General features: G+C 43.5%; 1 protein-coding gene across 4 annotated transcripts in view; it reads left to right on the forward strand.

The window, feature by feature from the left end:
* Nucleotides 1–17,506, forward strand: part of atp10a (ATPase phospholipid transporting 10A) — a 365,726-nt gene that overhangs the window by 309,682 nt on the left and 38,538 nt on the right. For all 4 annotated transcript variants that reach the window (XM_068033280.1, XM_068033281.1, XM_068033283.1 and 1 more), the window contains 2 exons: nucleotides 8,970–9,073; nucleotides 13,103–13,229. In XM_068033280.1, coding sequence (XP_067889381.1) covers nucleotides 8,970–9,073; nucleotides 13,103–13,229 — 231 coding nt within the window. The remainder of the gene's footprint in view (nucleotides 1–8,969; nucleotides 9,074–13,102; nucleotides 13,230–17,506) is intronic.

The raw sequence follows: 17,506 nt of genomic DNA on the forward strand, positions 1-17,506 counted from the left end.
AGCTTGTCCACCATCTACAAGACACGCATTAGTAGTGCGATGGAATACTCTCTACTTGCCTGGATGGGTGCAGCTCCAACAACACTCAAGAAGCTCGACACCAGCCAGGACAAAGCAGCCCGCTTGATCGTCACCCCATGCACAAACATTCACTCCCTCCAGGGGAAAGAAATCAGAATGATGGGAGGGCGTGTCTGGAAGGGAGCTGATTGAGGGACAGCAACTGTCGACATCATGGCAATGGAGCTGAAAGGAATGCTGCTGCACCGCCTGGCTCCACAATCAAGAAAGTACATTTTTCTAAGCTTACCTTTTGGTGTCCACCTCCAGGGATCCCGTGCAGCCACAAGGACTGCTGCTCAGGCCACAAGCTGTGTATTTTTGATGAATGCAGCCAAATGTGCATGGGAATCCTCATGCAGGAGTTTGGCCCCCTTTTGCATATGCAGCAGGCCTAACATTTCACCAGGATGGTGAGCAACATATTTCCAATGCTTCAGCCTGCACTAGATAAATTATTCTCTAATACATCCACGATATGGGTATATCCTAGCACCACAAATTACAAATACGTAGTCCTCTCAAAAGCAGAGCTCTCAAGTGCGTTGACACTAATCAAACCGAAACAGCTTTGGTGCATCGGACACGTCTGCAGGTTGGAAGACGGTCGTAAACCCAAGGACCTTCCGTATGGTGAGGTAGCCAGGGGCAGATAACCAGTGGAGTGCCCAAAGCTCCACTTCAAGGATGCTTGCAAGCATGACACGAAAGCCCCAAATGTTGGCGATCGCACCTGGGAGTTATCAGCTGGCGAAAGAGGGAAATGGCGACACATCCTGTAACTAGTGTGTACTACCATGACGACCAATTGCTACAGCAGCTTGGCAACAGGCTCCAACGTCAAAAACAACAACTCACAGCGTCACTTGGCAGCTTCACGTGCGGCACTTGTTGCAGAACCTGCCTCTCGAGGATTGGCCTTCACAGCCATCAGCAAAGTGCACCAAGGGTAGACACCCCACCTAAATGGATTGTTTGTTGCGTGTCCATCATCTTTCGTAGATGAAAGGATGCCAACCAAACCACTTATCTGCATGCAAGTTTTGCTGTTAAACTAGATTAAAGTTATAAAATCACAGCACTATACAAAATAAGGACATCATGTTTGTCTTTTTTATACTGGAAAATTGAATTAAGTCTGTATCATTACCCTCTAGCCCCTCCCGCCCGTCCCTGCTTTACCTGGAGACTGCACTTGCCGTTGACTCCATATTTCCAACGCTGCATGAAACTGACTATTCTGTATGAACTGTGCTGTGCAGCATGGCATATCAAAAATAGTCTCTACAGACTTACTGGTACGTGAGCAGTTTTGCCTTGAGCTAATTAATGTCTGGCTATAGAACCAAAAAAGCCAAATGTTGCAATGCAGCATCTGAACCCCGACACCAACACATAGCCGAATCAAAGCTTTGCTGTCCTTTACATCACTGCATCGTGCTCTAGGGTTGCCTGAGTAAATCACATCAGCGCTTTGAAACGTGTAATTCCATTCAGTAATTTTCCTTTCTGGTTGAACTAAGACTTGTGCTAGAACTGCTGGGTTCACTAAAACTGGCAGCCAGTCTTGGGACTCCTGAGAGTTTTAGTTTCGTTGTGCTTCAGGTGCTTACTTTAGTAACCCAGGACGCTAACACAATATAAAAGATAACTCAGTGGCCCTGATCTCATTTATTCCTGGACACTTTGCAGCCATCTAGTCTGAACGTTCACTTTAGTAACTTCTGGCTTGGCTAACTGGGCTTCATTTTCCTACCAATCCTTTCCATTCTGAATTGGATCGTTTCCTTCTGTTTTGCAAGCGTGTCCCTCACCATATGGTTGAAATTCCTCTGGATTCTATTTTACCTAATAACTGAGTTATCAGAATTGTTAAAATGATACCCATAAGAATGGGACATAATCACATTAACCAGATCACTGACCCACAAAGGAATTTCAATATTCTATTGTCTTTTTAAAATCTTTGCTAATGTCTGTTCACAGTCCGTCCGAAATGACCTTTTTATCTCATCCAGCTTTATTAATTACCTTTCTTCCAGTTCGAAGAAATCTGTTCATGGCCACTAAACCTATTAGCTGCATTTCTGCGGTGGCAGTAAGAATTTCTGACTCTTGGCATTCACCTTTTGGTCTCCTCTCTGCTTTATTTTGCTGCTTCCTGTATTAAGGTTGTCTCGCCCTTTTCCAAAATGTTACTCAATACATAAATCTAGCAAAAAGCAACCAAAAAAAAATATTTGCAGTGGCTGGGAATCTGAAACAATAAAATGAAAACTTACTACTCAAACGGGTGTTTAGGGTTGCGGGGGGTGGAACGGGGCAGTGGGGGAGGGCACAGGAAGGTATCTTGAAAACATTTCTTAGGATGACTTCACAATCGGATAATCTCCTACATGACACGGTGATTGGGGTCATGAAGTCAGATTCCTCATTTGTGATTTTTATTTCAAAACCTGTTTTTGGTTTTCTGCTTCTACCAGACTGATCAGTGCCCTTTGTTTAATTAAAGAAAAAGTGTATTAGTCACAATGCAGTAGAAGTCATTCATTCAACTTGTACACCAGTGCTTGACCAGCAAAGCTTTTTTTTTTATTTCCAAAATATACTTTATTCATAAAAATCTGTTTAAAAAATACATTGCCAAACAGTTTCAAACAGCACCAAAAAGTACAAACATTGCAAGGGAGATCCGTTTCCTTCAATACAATCATGAGTTGCCTCACAACCCTTCCATTTCATTTGTTTTGCCATTAACATTTTTACATTTTACAGCAAATGAAAATTTTTCCGATATGGTTCGAGGGGTTTCCCATGAATCCAACCCCTCTGTTCAGCTTGGTGGGGGGACTTTACACAGTGGTCTTTCCCCATTGAGCCTTTGCTGCGGCTGCCCCAAGCTTTGGTGCGTCCCTCAGCACGTAGTCCTGGACCTTGGAATGTGCCAGTCTGCAACATTCGATCGTGGACAACTCTTTGCACTGGAAGACCAGTAAGTTTCGGGCAGACCAAAGGGCGTCTTTCACCGAGTTGATAGTCCTCCAGCAGCAGTTGATGTTTGTCTCGGTGTGTGTCCCTGGGAACAGCCCGTAGAGTACAGACTCCTGTGTTACAGAGCTGCTTGGGATGAACCTCGACAAAAACCACTGCACTTCTTTCCACACCTGCTTTGCAAAGACACATTCCAGGAGGAGGTGGGCGACCGTCTCTTCCCCACCACAGCCACCGCGGGGGCATTGCGCGGAGGGGGCGAGACTTCGGGCGTGCAGGAAGGATCTGACAGGGAGGGCTCTTCTCACCACCAGCCAAGCTACGTCTTGGTGCTTGTTTGAAAGTTCTGGTGATGAGGCATTCCGCCAGATGACTTTGGTGGTCTGCTCGGGGAACCATCCAACAGGATCCACCGTCTCATTTTCCCGTAGGGCCTTGAGGACATTCCGTGCAGACCACTGCCTGATGGATCGGTGGTCAAAGGTGTTTTCCCACAGAAACTGCTCCACGAAGGATAGGTGGTACAGCACGGTCCAACTGGATGGAGCATTCCGCGGCAATGTGACCAGACCCATCCTTCACAACACCGGGGACAGATAGAACCTCAGCACGTAGTGACACTTGGTGTTTGCGTACTGGGGCTCTACATACAGCTTGATGCAGCCGCACACAAAGGTGGTCATCAGGATGAGGGCGACGTTGGGTACATTTTTCCCGCCCTTATCCAGAGGTTTGAACATCGTGTCCCTCCGGACCCGGTCCATTTTGGATCCCCAGATGAAGCGGAAAATGGCTCGGGTGACGGCCACAACACAGGAGTGGGGTATGGGCCAGACCTGCGCCACGTACAGCAACAACATGAGCGCCTCGCACCTGTTGACCAGGTTCTTACCCACAATGGAGAGAGATCGCTGCCCCCACATGCTCAACTTTTGTTGTACCTTGGCTACTCGCTCCTCCCAGGTTTTGGTGCACGCCCCGGCCCTTCCAAACCATATCCCCAGCACCTTCAGGTAGTCTGACCTGACGGTGAAGGGAGCAAAGGATCAGTCAGCCCAGTTCCCAAAGAACATGACCTTGCTCTTGCCACGATTTACTTTGGCTCCCGAGGCCAGTTCAAACTGGTCGCAGATGCTCATCAGTCTGCGCACGGACAGCGGATCCGAGCAGAAGACGGTGATGTCATCCATGTACAGGGAAGTTTTGACCTGAGTGCCTCCACTGCCTGGGATTGTCACCCCTCTTATGCTTGCATCCTTCCTAAGGGACTCAGCAAAGGGTTCAATACAGCAAACAAACAAGACCGGGGAGAGAGGACAGCCCTGTCTGACTCCAGAATTGATCGGGAAACCTTCCGATTCCCACCCATTGATTGAGACTGCGCTACTGATGTTTGTGTAGAGCAGTTGGATCCAATTGCAGATTCCCTTCCCAAACCCCATTTTGGAAAGCACGTCCATCATGTAGGTGTGCGATATCCTGTCAAAAGCCTTCTCCTGGTCCAGGCTGATGAGGCAGGTGTCCACCCTCCTGTCCCGTACATAGGCGATCGTATCCCTGAGTAGCGTGAGACTATCAGAGATCTTCCAGCCGGGTACAGTACAGGTCTGATCGGGGTGAATCACCAACTCCAGAGCAGACTTGACTCGACTGGCTATGACTTTGGACAGAATCTTGTAGTCAACATTAAGCAGTGAGATGGGCTGCCAATTTCTGATTTCTGCCCTCTCCCCCTTCCGCTTGTAGATGAGGGTGATGATGCCTTTCCCCAGCAAAGCGTTTTAACACCCTGGTGTGCAGGTTACTTCCTCAATTTAGCAAGCTTTGGAAACTACCAGGTGTGGCTCCTGAAGTCACTTTACAGTAGTTCCATTGTGACTGTAAGAATCCCACATTTTTGGGCATCACCTAATATAAATGTTGATGACAAATGCTCCCCTGGGGAAGCGAAATGGGCATCTGGTAGAGATTTCGTCATTGTGAGATCTCTGGTTGCTGGAGGCAGTTTGTGTAATGTTTTGATGATGCCCTCTTTTGGAAGAAACACCAAAGGTTTCTAACATAATATATGCAGCAATTAGCCCAGTAGGCATATCTCTTTTTATTAAATTTGATATTGTTGCTTCAGAAATTGCATTATATTTACATGTTAATGAGGTATGAGAACAGTAAGCCTAGGAATCCTAAAACAATCTCTGTGAGAAAAGAAATTATGTCTGTGCACTGGTCCCAGCCTGCAGCCCTGATGCTCATTCACTGTGCAAGAGTTTATTCAGAGTCTTGGATGTGTTAGCTTTCCTCATTAATCACTTAGTTGTTCCACTGGAAAATTTTGTGATGAGCTAATACATTGCATTGTAAAAATCCCTAGTCTGTTATCTTGGAATCTTGATTGATAGTATTTTAAGAGTGTTCCCCACATGTATCCACATTATTATTCCTCCCACTATTGTTGAATATCACTCATTAGAGATAAACATTTAATATTGTACCCAAATGATTAAAAGCACTTTCACATTGTTGCTGGGGCCCACAAGAAGGCCTGCAGCCATTGAGCACCCCTCTCCATTTCTAATTTGCTGTCTACAACCAAACATCATTGGGCCCATTGGACACCCATAGAATATTACAGCACAGAAGGAGATCATTTAGACCATCGTGACAGCTCTTTGAAAGCACCATCCAATTTAGTCTGTTCCCCAGCTTTATCCCCGTAACCCTGAAAATTAGTCCTCTTCAAGTACATGTCCAATTGCTTTTGGAAAGTTGTGGAATATGCTTCCACCACCCTTTCGAGCATTGCGTTCCAGATCACAACACCCTCTGTGTGTCAAAAATTCTCCCTTTTGTTCTTTTGCCAATTGTTTTAATCTGTGACCTCTGATTCCTGCCCCACTTACAGAGAAAGCACTTTCTCCCCATTTGCTGTATTTAAAAAAAATCCCTCATTATTTTAATATCTCTTTTTATTTCCAAAATATACTTTATTCATAAAAATCTGTAAAGATTACATTACCAGTTTCAAACAGCACCAAGTCAATAAATACAAAGAGTGCAAAGGAGGTCCATTTGCTTCATTACAATCATGAGTTGCCTCACAACCCTTCCATTTCACATTTGTCATGCCAATTACATTTTTACATTTTACAGCAAATGAAAATTTTCCTGATTCAGTTCGAGGGGTTTCCCATAGATCCAGCCCCTCGCTCTTCCCTCAACCTTCCCTTCTCTAAGGAGAATAATCCCAGCTTCTCCAATCTCACCCAGTAGGAAGGAGGTCCACATTTTACAGTTGGCGGCCGCTCTGGGCATCCAATAGGAGTTGGATGGGTAGGGTTGGTTCCTTAATATCAATAATGTACTATTTGCGACAGAAGTCGCTGACACCAGCTATTGATGACAGTTGATACAGTATTATGGAATATTTAATACCAAACATGTTAAAGCCTTTGAAATCCAACAAGGCGTTTGCTCTCTTGGATCTGTACTCGAAAATAAGAAGGCTTTTAAATAGTAAATGAATTTAATTTGCAGTGTAATGAATAGAGGGTGGAATATGATGTAAGGAATAAAAGGGGAGATGTGCAGTCGTTTAATTCAATGGCACATGTCACCTTACTTCTGAACACCTAAATTGGATTACTGCTTGATATCCTCTGTGTATTCTGAAGCTTTTTTTATTTTGTGGCTAGCCCATTCTCTGCATGTCCTTTTTATTCTGGCATTATATACTGGTAGTATATTACTGGTGCATCAGTTTTAAGTTTTCTTGTGGTGGGGAAGGAAGCTGAGTGCCATCATTAAACTGAAAGCTGGGTAGGGTTATCAGGCGTGGTTGCATTGGAGCAGGCTGGGTGACAGATCTGGCAGAGCCTTTGTGTAATAATTTGTGGTTAACTGCAGAACTATGGCCTCATCTGATTTGATTACAGTCTGTAATGTAATTGTGTTGCAGTTTTAGTGTCTCAGCTATTAATACTCTATATTGTATGCGATATTCATTCAAAGGTACTGTGCTAAAAGTCCAGCTCTCTCAGATTTCATTCTTACCATTCCATGAATTGCAAATTCTCGCAAGTTGTTGGCCGATTTGCATCGCTACGTTACATTATATAACGTTACATTAGCTTCACGAAAATGGCCTCTCTTAACTTTCCCGTGATTGCCATGAAGTTGCTGTGTTTGCACATTATTTGCCTATTAAACACAAAGTGAAGTCTACTAATTAATGATGTAAGTATCCTTTTAATGACGTGATAAGTGTTAATGACTGCCAATCAACCTTTATTGATCCCAAACTTCATCCGAAACTCTGCTGCCTGTGTCCTAGCTCGCACCAAGCCTTGTTCACCCATCCTTTTAAGCTGCTCCTTAAAACTTACCTCTGACAAAGTATTAGGTCACTTGTCATAATGGCTGCTTCTTTGGTTAGGTGACCATTTTTGTCTAATTGCGCTCCTGTGAAGTGCTTTGGACTGTTCTACTGTGTTAGAGTCCCTATATGAATGCAAGTTGTCTTAAACCTCATCCTGTTGCAATCCGACTGAAGTATGCAGCCATAAAGTTTATCGTAAAGTCAAATGGTAAAGATGTATCTGTAACATTAGAACAAAAATTTGTATAAGCAACATTAAAACAGAATTAAAAAAGAGATGTATTGACAGCACTTAAAACTGAAAAATAACTTTCTAATTGGACAGACTCCAAATGGTTGCATTCGCTTCCTGAAAGGCTGATGAATTTTTCCTTTGTCAGTGCCAGAAGCTCCTCCAGCCGCTCATTAAATAATAGAAACCATTTGTGATTTGAAAAATGTGGAGAAGCTGCAGTGTTACGGGAAATGCCGAGTGTGGCAAGTCTTCCTTCGGCTTGCACCAGTGTGAAATATTAGTACTGCTGCATTAATTAGTTTGCACCATAATTCACTGACTTGGCAGGGAGCTTCTCATCTTGTCATGAGTTTGAATTGCAGGTCATTCCTGTCTGCATCCCCTTTGGTCATTGAGATCCATATGTTCTTGATCAGGATTGCCGGATTGAAGCATTGCTCTCCGGTCAGAATAGAGGATTTTTTTTTTTGATTTAGAGATACAGCACTGAAACAGGCCCTTTGGCCCACCGAGTCTGTGCCGACCATTAACCACCCATTTATACTAATCCTACACTAATCCCATATTCCTACCACATCCTCACCTGTCCCTGTATTCCCCTACCACCTACCTATACTAGGGGCAATTTACAATGGCCAATTTACCTATCGACCTGCAAGTCTTTTGGCTGTGGGAGGAAACCGGAGCACCTGGAGGAAACCCCCGCAGACACAGGGAGAACTTGCAAACTCCACACAGGCAGTACCCAGAATTGAACCCGGGTTGCTGGAGCTGTGAGGCTGCGGTGCTAACCACTGCGCCACTGTGCCGCTGAGATAAACACATTCCATTGCAAATGTGCTTCTTATGGAGCAATCATGCATTGACACCATAGAAAACTGCCTTGAGGCCCAGGCTGCAATAATGCTCAGACTGGAGGCATAGCCCCATGGCTTTTGGATGACTCGACAAGATTTGGGGCTGCAGAGGAAGCAAGAAGCTTCATGATCTTCCAAAAAGAGTGCTTTAAATTTGTTCAGTTGTGTGCCCTAGGCATGTGGAATAATTTTGTTTAAAAAAAATAATTTGCCACTGCCGTCTCAAGGGCACTACCTTCTCAAAGGCAGCTCACCACCACCTTCTCAAGGGCAATTGGGGATGGGCAATAAATGCTGGAATAGCCAATGACGCCCACATCCCATGAATGAATAAAAAAAAAACCTGTCTGAGCATCTAATTTTTTTCTAATGTTTTGAGGTTTTCTTGGCAACTGTGCAGCATTTTCCTTACAAATTTAATTGGCCTTTTTTTGTCTTTCCAACTTTTAAGAGAACAGCGCAGGCAAACGTGCAAGGAAAATCCGAAACAAAACCCAGAATTACCTAAACCAATATGCCACAGATGGACTGCGGACACTGTGTATAGCCAAGAGGGTGTGTATTTGTTTATAAGCTTTACGAATCTGTTTAGAAGCTGTGTTCTACTCTGTAATGGGTTAGTATGGTAGTGCTTGTACTGACTATAGCTCTCAGTTGGTGTATGTGATCAGACCCCATCAACTTGTGTTTTTATGCTTTCATCTTTCTTCCTTTACCCACACTTTACAACCTTCCACTGCTTCCAATAAAATATAATTGAATTGAACAGTTTTAAGGTCTGTTAAATAAAGCAGTGGGTGAATGAGAATATAGAACATGAAATGAAAATGGACCATCTAGTCCATCACAAACCTTGGCTGATATTTTAAAAAGCTCGTGAGGCTGGGAGGGTTGGGCCCAATCTTCCTGACGGTGGCGAGGCTCCGTGGCTGTCCCCCCACTGCTGGGCGATCGGACCCGGATTAAAGTATTCAAATTAGCAGAATGCATACATTTACATAAAATTGAATCCAGTCTTACGGTCGGGCCGCGATCTTCTGAGTGGTGGCCTGCACTCCCGCGCCTTCGCTTTCCCAGCTGGGGAACCGGGTCAAATTTACATCATTAGTGTAGAAGATGGTGGGAAAGGGGTAACCTGTGCACTTTGTTCATTTTGGGGGTAGGTGGAAGGTCGCGTTGTGAAAGGAAAGTGCTCTTGGGGGGGCGGGGTTGCAGTGAGAGGGCAAATAGTGAATTTTATTGTTATTGGGGGGTGGGAAAGGGGCGGCAGATTTTTAATCAGTACAGTGGGGGGCGGTAAAACTTAAAAAAATTTAAATTGGCCAGCTGCCCTTTAAAAATTACGCCTGCGCACAGCTGATGCCATTGCCGGTGTTGGAGAACCCGCCCCCCTCAACATGATTGGGGGTGTGGGGATGGCCCGACCGGAATATTAGTGTGCGACCCCGTGAGGAAGATTTGTGGAGGCATGTGGGCTGCCATTTTTTTCGCCCACTGCTGCTTCCAGCGGCCGGTGCATATAATCCAGCACCTTGTGTGATCTCCCCTAATATATAGTCTACCTACCTATTTAATCTGCTGAGAAAGGACCTGCATTAGCACTTCCTAATATCTAGATATGCTTGAGTAAAATTCCAGGATAATCGTCCAACTCCCATCTCCACCATTCAACCCTGGCCTGCTGGCCTCCAAACAACACTCACTTCCCCTGACTCGAAAGCAGAGGACCTATTGAGTCCTATGACATGTTTGGTCAGCCCATCCTAATTTTATATTGCAGGGTTCACTCCAGCAGCCACCCAGCTGTCGGCAGCAGCCCTGTGGTGTGAACAGTTTGATGCTGTCACTGTGAAGGCGGCAGATTCCTCCTGGAATAGGCTTGCCCATTGGCTGCCTTCAACATGACCTGCTGCCATGGGCTGATTGATCAACCGAATTTGCTACAGTCAGGTCTACCATTTTGAGGTGCTTCCCACAGGTCATCCATTGTCCTAGTGGCCAAGCTTTTAATGAATATAATTTTTGCCCCAAGTGTGAGATTCATAGGTGCACAGTAGCTACTTTGGATTAACTGCCTGTGCCTTTTGCCTCTGTTATGAAATCGCTCCACTGTGTCAACAGAGCAGATTTGGCACAGCAGAAGCTAATTTAACTACAACAATATAACAATACCATGATCACCAGCCTCATTCAGCTCCTTTCTAAAGGAGGTAGTCACCTTAGCCGCCACTCCTTTTGCAGAGAATCTAGTCTACAAATGTTGCACTCTAATTAAGTTTCCATTCTTGCTTGAAGCTTGTTTATTTTGTACCTGTCTCCTCTAATTCTCTGCTCAATGTCCAGTGACTTGTGGAATTGGAGATGGGCAGTTCAGTCTGTGTCCAGCAGCCTGTAAGTTTAGGTGCAGGAAGTGTCCAGCTGTAATTTTGCAATCGGTTGACAAAAAAAAGGACATTTCTCGTGAAGCGACTAGAAAGATATTTTGTAGCTTTTATGTTTGGTTTTGTTCAACAGCAAACCTGAGAAGAAACTGAAGAGTTTAAAAATAAAAACTGAATAAAAACCAGCCATGATCTGAGGGAAAAACATCAATGGGAGGCATACAATTAAGAAATGGGATAAAGATAAGGAACAAAATTGCAGCTTAAATTATTTTTTTTTAATTGAAGAAATAATACACATTCACTGTTTCCTTTTAGTTGGTACCTTCACTTATTCCCTCTGGAATCTGCTGTAGAATGCTGCCTAATTGCGAAAATCACCTTCGAAGGATTTTTTTCAAAGATGTTTTGTTTGGAAACCTGGCTCGGGAGCGGCTCGGGTTCCAGTAATATTCCTGTAATGGAAAATTCCTTTTGCATGTAGTTTTGTGTTGCTGTCCAGAATCAATTTACGGAGAATGAATGGGTTGCTTTGCTTCCAAAGATACTGATTCTTAAGGGAATGTCCCTAAAATGTTGAAATCCTGGAACTTCACCACTCAGACTGCAGTGGTTCAAGAAGGTGGCCCACTATCACCACCTCGAGGGCAACAAAGATTAGACACTAAATGCTGGCCTTGCTAATGACACCCATATCCTGAGATTTAATTTCTATAAATTACATACATAAACTGATATATTGACAGTAATGAATCATCTATAAATGTGAATAGGTAACTACCTTGCTGACTATGAGATTAGATAGTTTTTTTTAAAAAAACAAGCATAGGGAACAGGTGTAAATCAGAACTAGAGTCATGGAAATAAAACAATGGACAAAGAAATGAATGAAACCAAAGTTATGCCAGACAACTTGAGGGGAGAGAAACAGAATGGGAGATGGGGATAACTTTTGTAAAGAACATGAAACAGACAATAAGATTGACTTGAAGGAAAACCTTTCTTCCATGATAAGATATCAATTTTGGGGCCTTTAGAGCTCTAATTTTCAGACTATGTACCTCTAGTCCTAGACTCTCCAACCAGCAAGAATAGTTTCTGCCTTTCTACCCTTTCAGTTCCCCTTAATATCTGGAAAACATGAATCAAATCACCCCTTAACCTTCCAAATTCCAGGGAATCTCTCCTCATAATTTAACTTGGAATCCAGGTATCAGTCTGTTTTTTGTGATGATCGAGGGATAAATATTGAGAGGTAACTTTCCTGCTCCTCTTCAAAATAGTGTCACGGGATCTTTCAGACCCCTGAGAGTGCAGACTGGACCACTGTTTAATGCCTCATCCTGGAAACGGCATTTCCGACAGTGCAGCACTCCCTCTGTACTGCATAAGAGTGTCAGCCTAGATTGTTGTGACCAAGTTCTTGAGTGGGTCTTGAACACACATCCTTCTGAGGTGAGAGTGGTACCAACTGAGCCATGGTTGACACAACTGAGTTCTACAACTAAGATGAAGATCCACAACTCTCATTCAGGGGGGTGTCGTCAGACCGTTTTCAAGAGCTAATCTTGCACTGCTTCAACATCACACCAGCTGTAAAGTGAAGTTCCCTAGAAGTCCTCTATATTTTTAGAAGCATCTCTAACTTGAGCTAAAAAGCAATCCACACAGATGGTGTAGGAAAATTTCAGGGAGAAATAGATCAATATTTGAGCAAGCACAATTGTAAACTTAGTTTTTAGGACTTGATGGATGAATTGTGAACTCTGTTCTGGCCCTGTACTTTCCCCACTGTTCCCCAATGTTAATGTTAGCATAGAACCTACTCTCTTTCCCTGACACTTCACTAACATTACTTTATAACTGGGATTTGGAGCCTCCTATGCGGGTCTCTGCATCCCGTGTAAACACGTGTTCTTTGGCACGGTGACAGGAGTGTAACCTGGGTTTAACATCATTCTGATAATTTCAAACTCCTCACCTTTTAATAGGGGCCCTTAGATTTTTTTTTTATAGTGTGTTTTACATTCGATTCCTGTGGGTTTTGTTATATGCCGGCCAGTTGTACGGTTTTGCAGCCTAAGTTATAATCAGCATTTATAAATGGTCTGCCTAGCAATCCATTGTTTTTAAAAAGTCATTAAATAATTTTAAAACATCATTAGGTTTCGTCTAAACTTTTTATTTGTTGTCATCATTTCAGGTCTTGTGTAAGGAAGAATATGCACATTGGCTGGAAAATCACCTGGAGGCAGAAACTTCTGTTGAAAATAGGGATGAGCTGTTATTCCAGTCAGCAGTGCGTCTGGAGACTGACCTTCAGCTGTTAGGTAAGGGGTAACCCTTGGGTGGTATCAAAGGTCTGAGATAAGCACATCTGTGCTATGATGCATTAGATGTTTAAAAACAAGTAGTTGGCAAGAATTACCACATGATTACCTTTGAAATTCTATCTCTGGAGGAACTACAATGCATGGGGCTTTTGCACCAAGTTGACTATCATCAGTAAAGCTTCAGAGAAAAGGGTAACCTCTAGATAATAAGCTATTAGGTAAAAGCAGATGTTTGCACAGCACAAAGCAGAAATTCATTTTTACCGGTGCACCATCTGTTCTGTTACCATGCACCCAGCTGTGTTAATCCTGCATTTTCACTGATTGAGGAATATGGACAAGGTGAGCATACTAGTGGGGTGTCTCACGCACTGCACTCACCAGTGTGGTAATGATTTTTGTAGTTGCCACCTCTTTATGGAATTCAGTACATTTCTGTCACGGGATTTTAATTTAAGCAGGCTCTGATATTTTGGCCTTATTTTCATAAACCTTCAAATATAAAAGCAGAATATTACTTCATATTATTGAACTGAGCTTAAAGTCTTTGCAGGAAAATGTGTGCAGCACAGAAGGAGGTCATTTAGCCCATGGATTATAACACAATACTGGCGACTTGCTGGCTGTCTACTCAACATAAAATAACATGAAGAGGTTGACAGTAGATCATGGTGATTTCTGGGCTTTGTACCCCAAAGAAATCGCAATCTGGGAAATGCAGACTTTTTTTTCTGTTTGTATAAAATATATAGAATGAAACTTCATGGCTTTGTTGCATTTTTGGTCCCTTTTACCAATAGCAAGTGTTTTTGGCCACTATTTTATGTGTGGTACTGACAGTGGGCGAAGGGCGGGCCGCACGTCGCATAGCCGCCACAATCTTCTGTGCGGCAGCTCATTTTACATAGCCAGGGCGGGCCGCCCCCCACCCCCTCCACCCGATCGCATGGAGGGGGAGGGCTGCCCATCCCCAGCAATAGCGTCAGTGCCATTTTGAAAGAGCTGTCAGCCCTACCGGGAAATTTTAAATATTTAAAGGTAAAGTGAATATAAATAAATACATTTCTTTTGCCCCTCTCCCCCACCACTATAACAATTAAATTAATTATTTGCCCTTCCCCCTCCCCCCAAAATACTTTACCTTTACAATCTGACTTTCCCTGCCCCACCCCCACCCCCCCAAACTGCACAAACTTTCAACTCCAACCCTTCTCACCACCTCCTACACCCATGACGTTAATTTGACCCCCGTTCCCCTCCCCACTGCACTGATAAACTTACCTCCTCCTAACTCCCCACGGGGATCCGAAGGAGCAGGAGTGCCAGCCACCGGGTCGAAGATCGCGGCGGGACATCAGGCAGCGAGTTTCATTAATTCATTTTAATTTATTTAAATATTGAAATTGGGGTCCTGTCGCCGAGCAGCGGGGCTGGCTGCCACAAGGCCTCGCTGCTGCTGGTGATATCGCGCCGAGCCCTCCCGGCGTTGGTGTGCATGGCGGCCCTCTCCTGGAGGCATCTTCAGGCCCCTCTCCCCTCCGCTGCCCCCCCCCCCCCACCCCGCCACGGAACCTGACACCTGGGGGAGAACAAAATCCAGCCCGCTGTGTGCTAGTCCAGAATGAAGTACATCACCACTGTACAATATGTAGGAATATTTGTTAATTTGTTAGCACCTACAATTTAATTATGAATCTCACAATTTGCACAACTGCATTTTAAATTTTCCTGAAAAATCATAAGTATTTTACAAAGAACTTCCCTGCAATCTGTAACTCAGGCGTGTTGGCTCTGCTGTGAACCGAGTGCAGCTCAAGCTGTTTATTGGCAGCTGAGACAGGAAATTAAGTTATTTAAATGGTGTATATAAACTATATTTAAGTTTAATCTATAGTTGTTGTCCTTAGAAGGAATAACAAGGGTATGCTTAAGCTAGGAGCATTTTAGTGAATTGTTCCTTTTGGTTGACAACACCACGACTTTCTTTGCAGCAATCCTCTATAATTTTAAAAAATATTGTCACCTCAAATGATTGTATGATAAATTACATCTGCCAGGTCCTGGTAGATAGTTGTGTTTTGGAAAAGTTTGCATCAGTAATGTAATTTATGAATTCCAATGGGAAAATTCAACATTTTAAAGCTATGTATTACCTTAAAAAAAAATAGATGGATGAGCGTGTGGTCAAGGTCGCAGGTGCACCCATGGGTTTGATGACTGTATGAATTCTAAAGCTTCGACCTTGCAATTTATAATGTCATATGACCCCACTGCGTCAGACTGATAAGTCAGCTGATCACTTGTGTAACGCTGTAAGTGCCAACTCAGGCGAAACAACTGCTCTCTTAAAGTGTCAGGCATTGTGTGTTACTTTTAGTTACAAAACTGAGTTCATGCCAAGTCTGTGGATGCACAATATACCTCAGTTCATCTGTCTGAGTATTTTGCACAGATCAGTGTTGGTGTACAACATACGAGTAGGACTGTTATGCGTTCTCTGGAATTTAGGTAACACAAGTGACACCCAATTTCTTCAGTTATGGGGCCTTCTCTGGATTCTAGAATAGTCCCCACAGATTGGAAGGTAGCAAACATAACCCCTCTACTCAGAAAGGAGGGAGAGAGAAAACTGGGAACTATAGGCCTGTTAGTCTAACATCAGTTGCAGGGAAAATACTAGAATTTATTATTAGGGACATGGTAACAAGGCACTTAGAATAGCATAATATGATGAAGCAGAGTCAACACAGATCTTTGAACAGGAAATCATGCTTGACGGATCTGTCAGAGGTTGTAACTGGCAGGGTAGATAAGGGAGAACCAATGGGTGTACTGTATTTAGATTCTCAAAAAAGCATCGGATAAGAAGCCAAACGAGAGGTTATTACACAAAATTAAGACTTCTGGGATGGGAGTTAATATATTAGCATAGATTTAAGGATTGGTTAAAGGACAGAAAACAAAGAGTAGGAATAAATAGGTCTTTTTCAGGTTTGCAGGCTGTTACGAGCAGAGTACTGCAAGGATCAGTACTGGACCTCAACTATTTACAATCTATATCATTGATTTAGATGAGGGGACTGAGTGTAATGTATCCAAGTTTGCTGACAATGCAAAGTTAGGTGGGAACGTAAGCTGGGAGGAGGACACAAAGAGGCTGCAAAGGGATATAGACAGGCTAAGTGAGTGGGCAAGAATGTGTCAGATGGAATATCATAGGGAAGTATGAAGTTATCCACTTTCGAAGGAAAAATAGAAAAGCAGAATATCTTCTGAATGGTGAGGGACTGGGAAATGTTTGTATTCAGAGGAACCTGGGTGTCATTGTACACAAATCACAAAGTTAAGAACAAAGAAAATTACAGCACAGGAACAGGCCCTTCGGCCCTCCAAGCCTGCGCCGATCCAGATCCTCTATCTAAACCTGTCGCCTATTTTCTAAGGGTCTGTATCTCGTTGCTTCCTGCCCATTCATGTATCTGTCTAGATACATCTTAAAAGACGCTATCGTGCCTGCGTCTACCACCTCCGCTGGCAACGCATTCCAGGCACCCACCACCCTCTGCGTAAAGAACTTTCCACGCATATCCCCCCTAAACTTCTCCCCTCTCACTTTGAACTCGTGACCCCTAGAAATTGAATCCCCCACTCTGGGGGAAAAAGCTTCTTGCTATCCACCCTGTCTATACCTCTCATGATTTTTTAACATGCAGATAGTGCGAGCAATTAAGAAAGAAAATAGTATGTTAGCCTTTATTACAAAGGGATTGAAGTGTAAGAGCAAAGAAGTATTACTGCAATTGTATAGAGCCTTGATGAGACCATACCTGGAGTACTATGTACAGTTTTGGTCTCCTTACCCAGGGAAGGATATACTTCCCTTAGAGGGCAAAGGTTCACTAGACTGATTACTGGGATAAGGAGATTGTCCTATGAGAAGAGATTGAGTAGACTAGGCCTATATTCCCTAGAATTTAAAAGAATGAGATGATCTCATTGAAACATATAAAATTCTTAAGGGACTTGATGGTGTAGAAGCTGGGAGGATTTTCGGGAAGTCCCGTACTAGAGGGTCACAGTCTCCGAATAAGGGGTCAGTCGTTTAGGACACAGATGAAGAGAAATTTCTTCACTCGTTTATGGTTTTTTGGAATTCTCTACCCCAGAGGGCTGTGGATGAGTATATTCAAGAAAGAGATCAATAGATTTTTAGGCATTAAGGGATATGGTGATAGTGCGGGAAGGCGGAGTTGAGGTAGAATATAAGTCATGAT

This window comes from Heterodontus francisci, chromosome 6 (genome assembly GCF_036365525.1).
Source record: "Heterodontus francisci isolate sHetFra1 chromosome 6, sHetFra1.hap1, whole genome shotgun sequence".
Lineage (NCBI taxonomy): Eukaryota > Metazoa > Chordata > Chondrichthyes > Heterodontiformes > Heterodontidae > Heterodontus > Heterodontus francisci.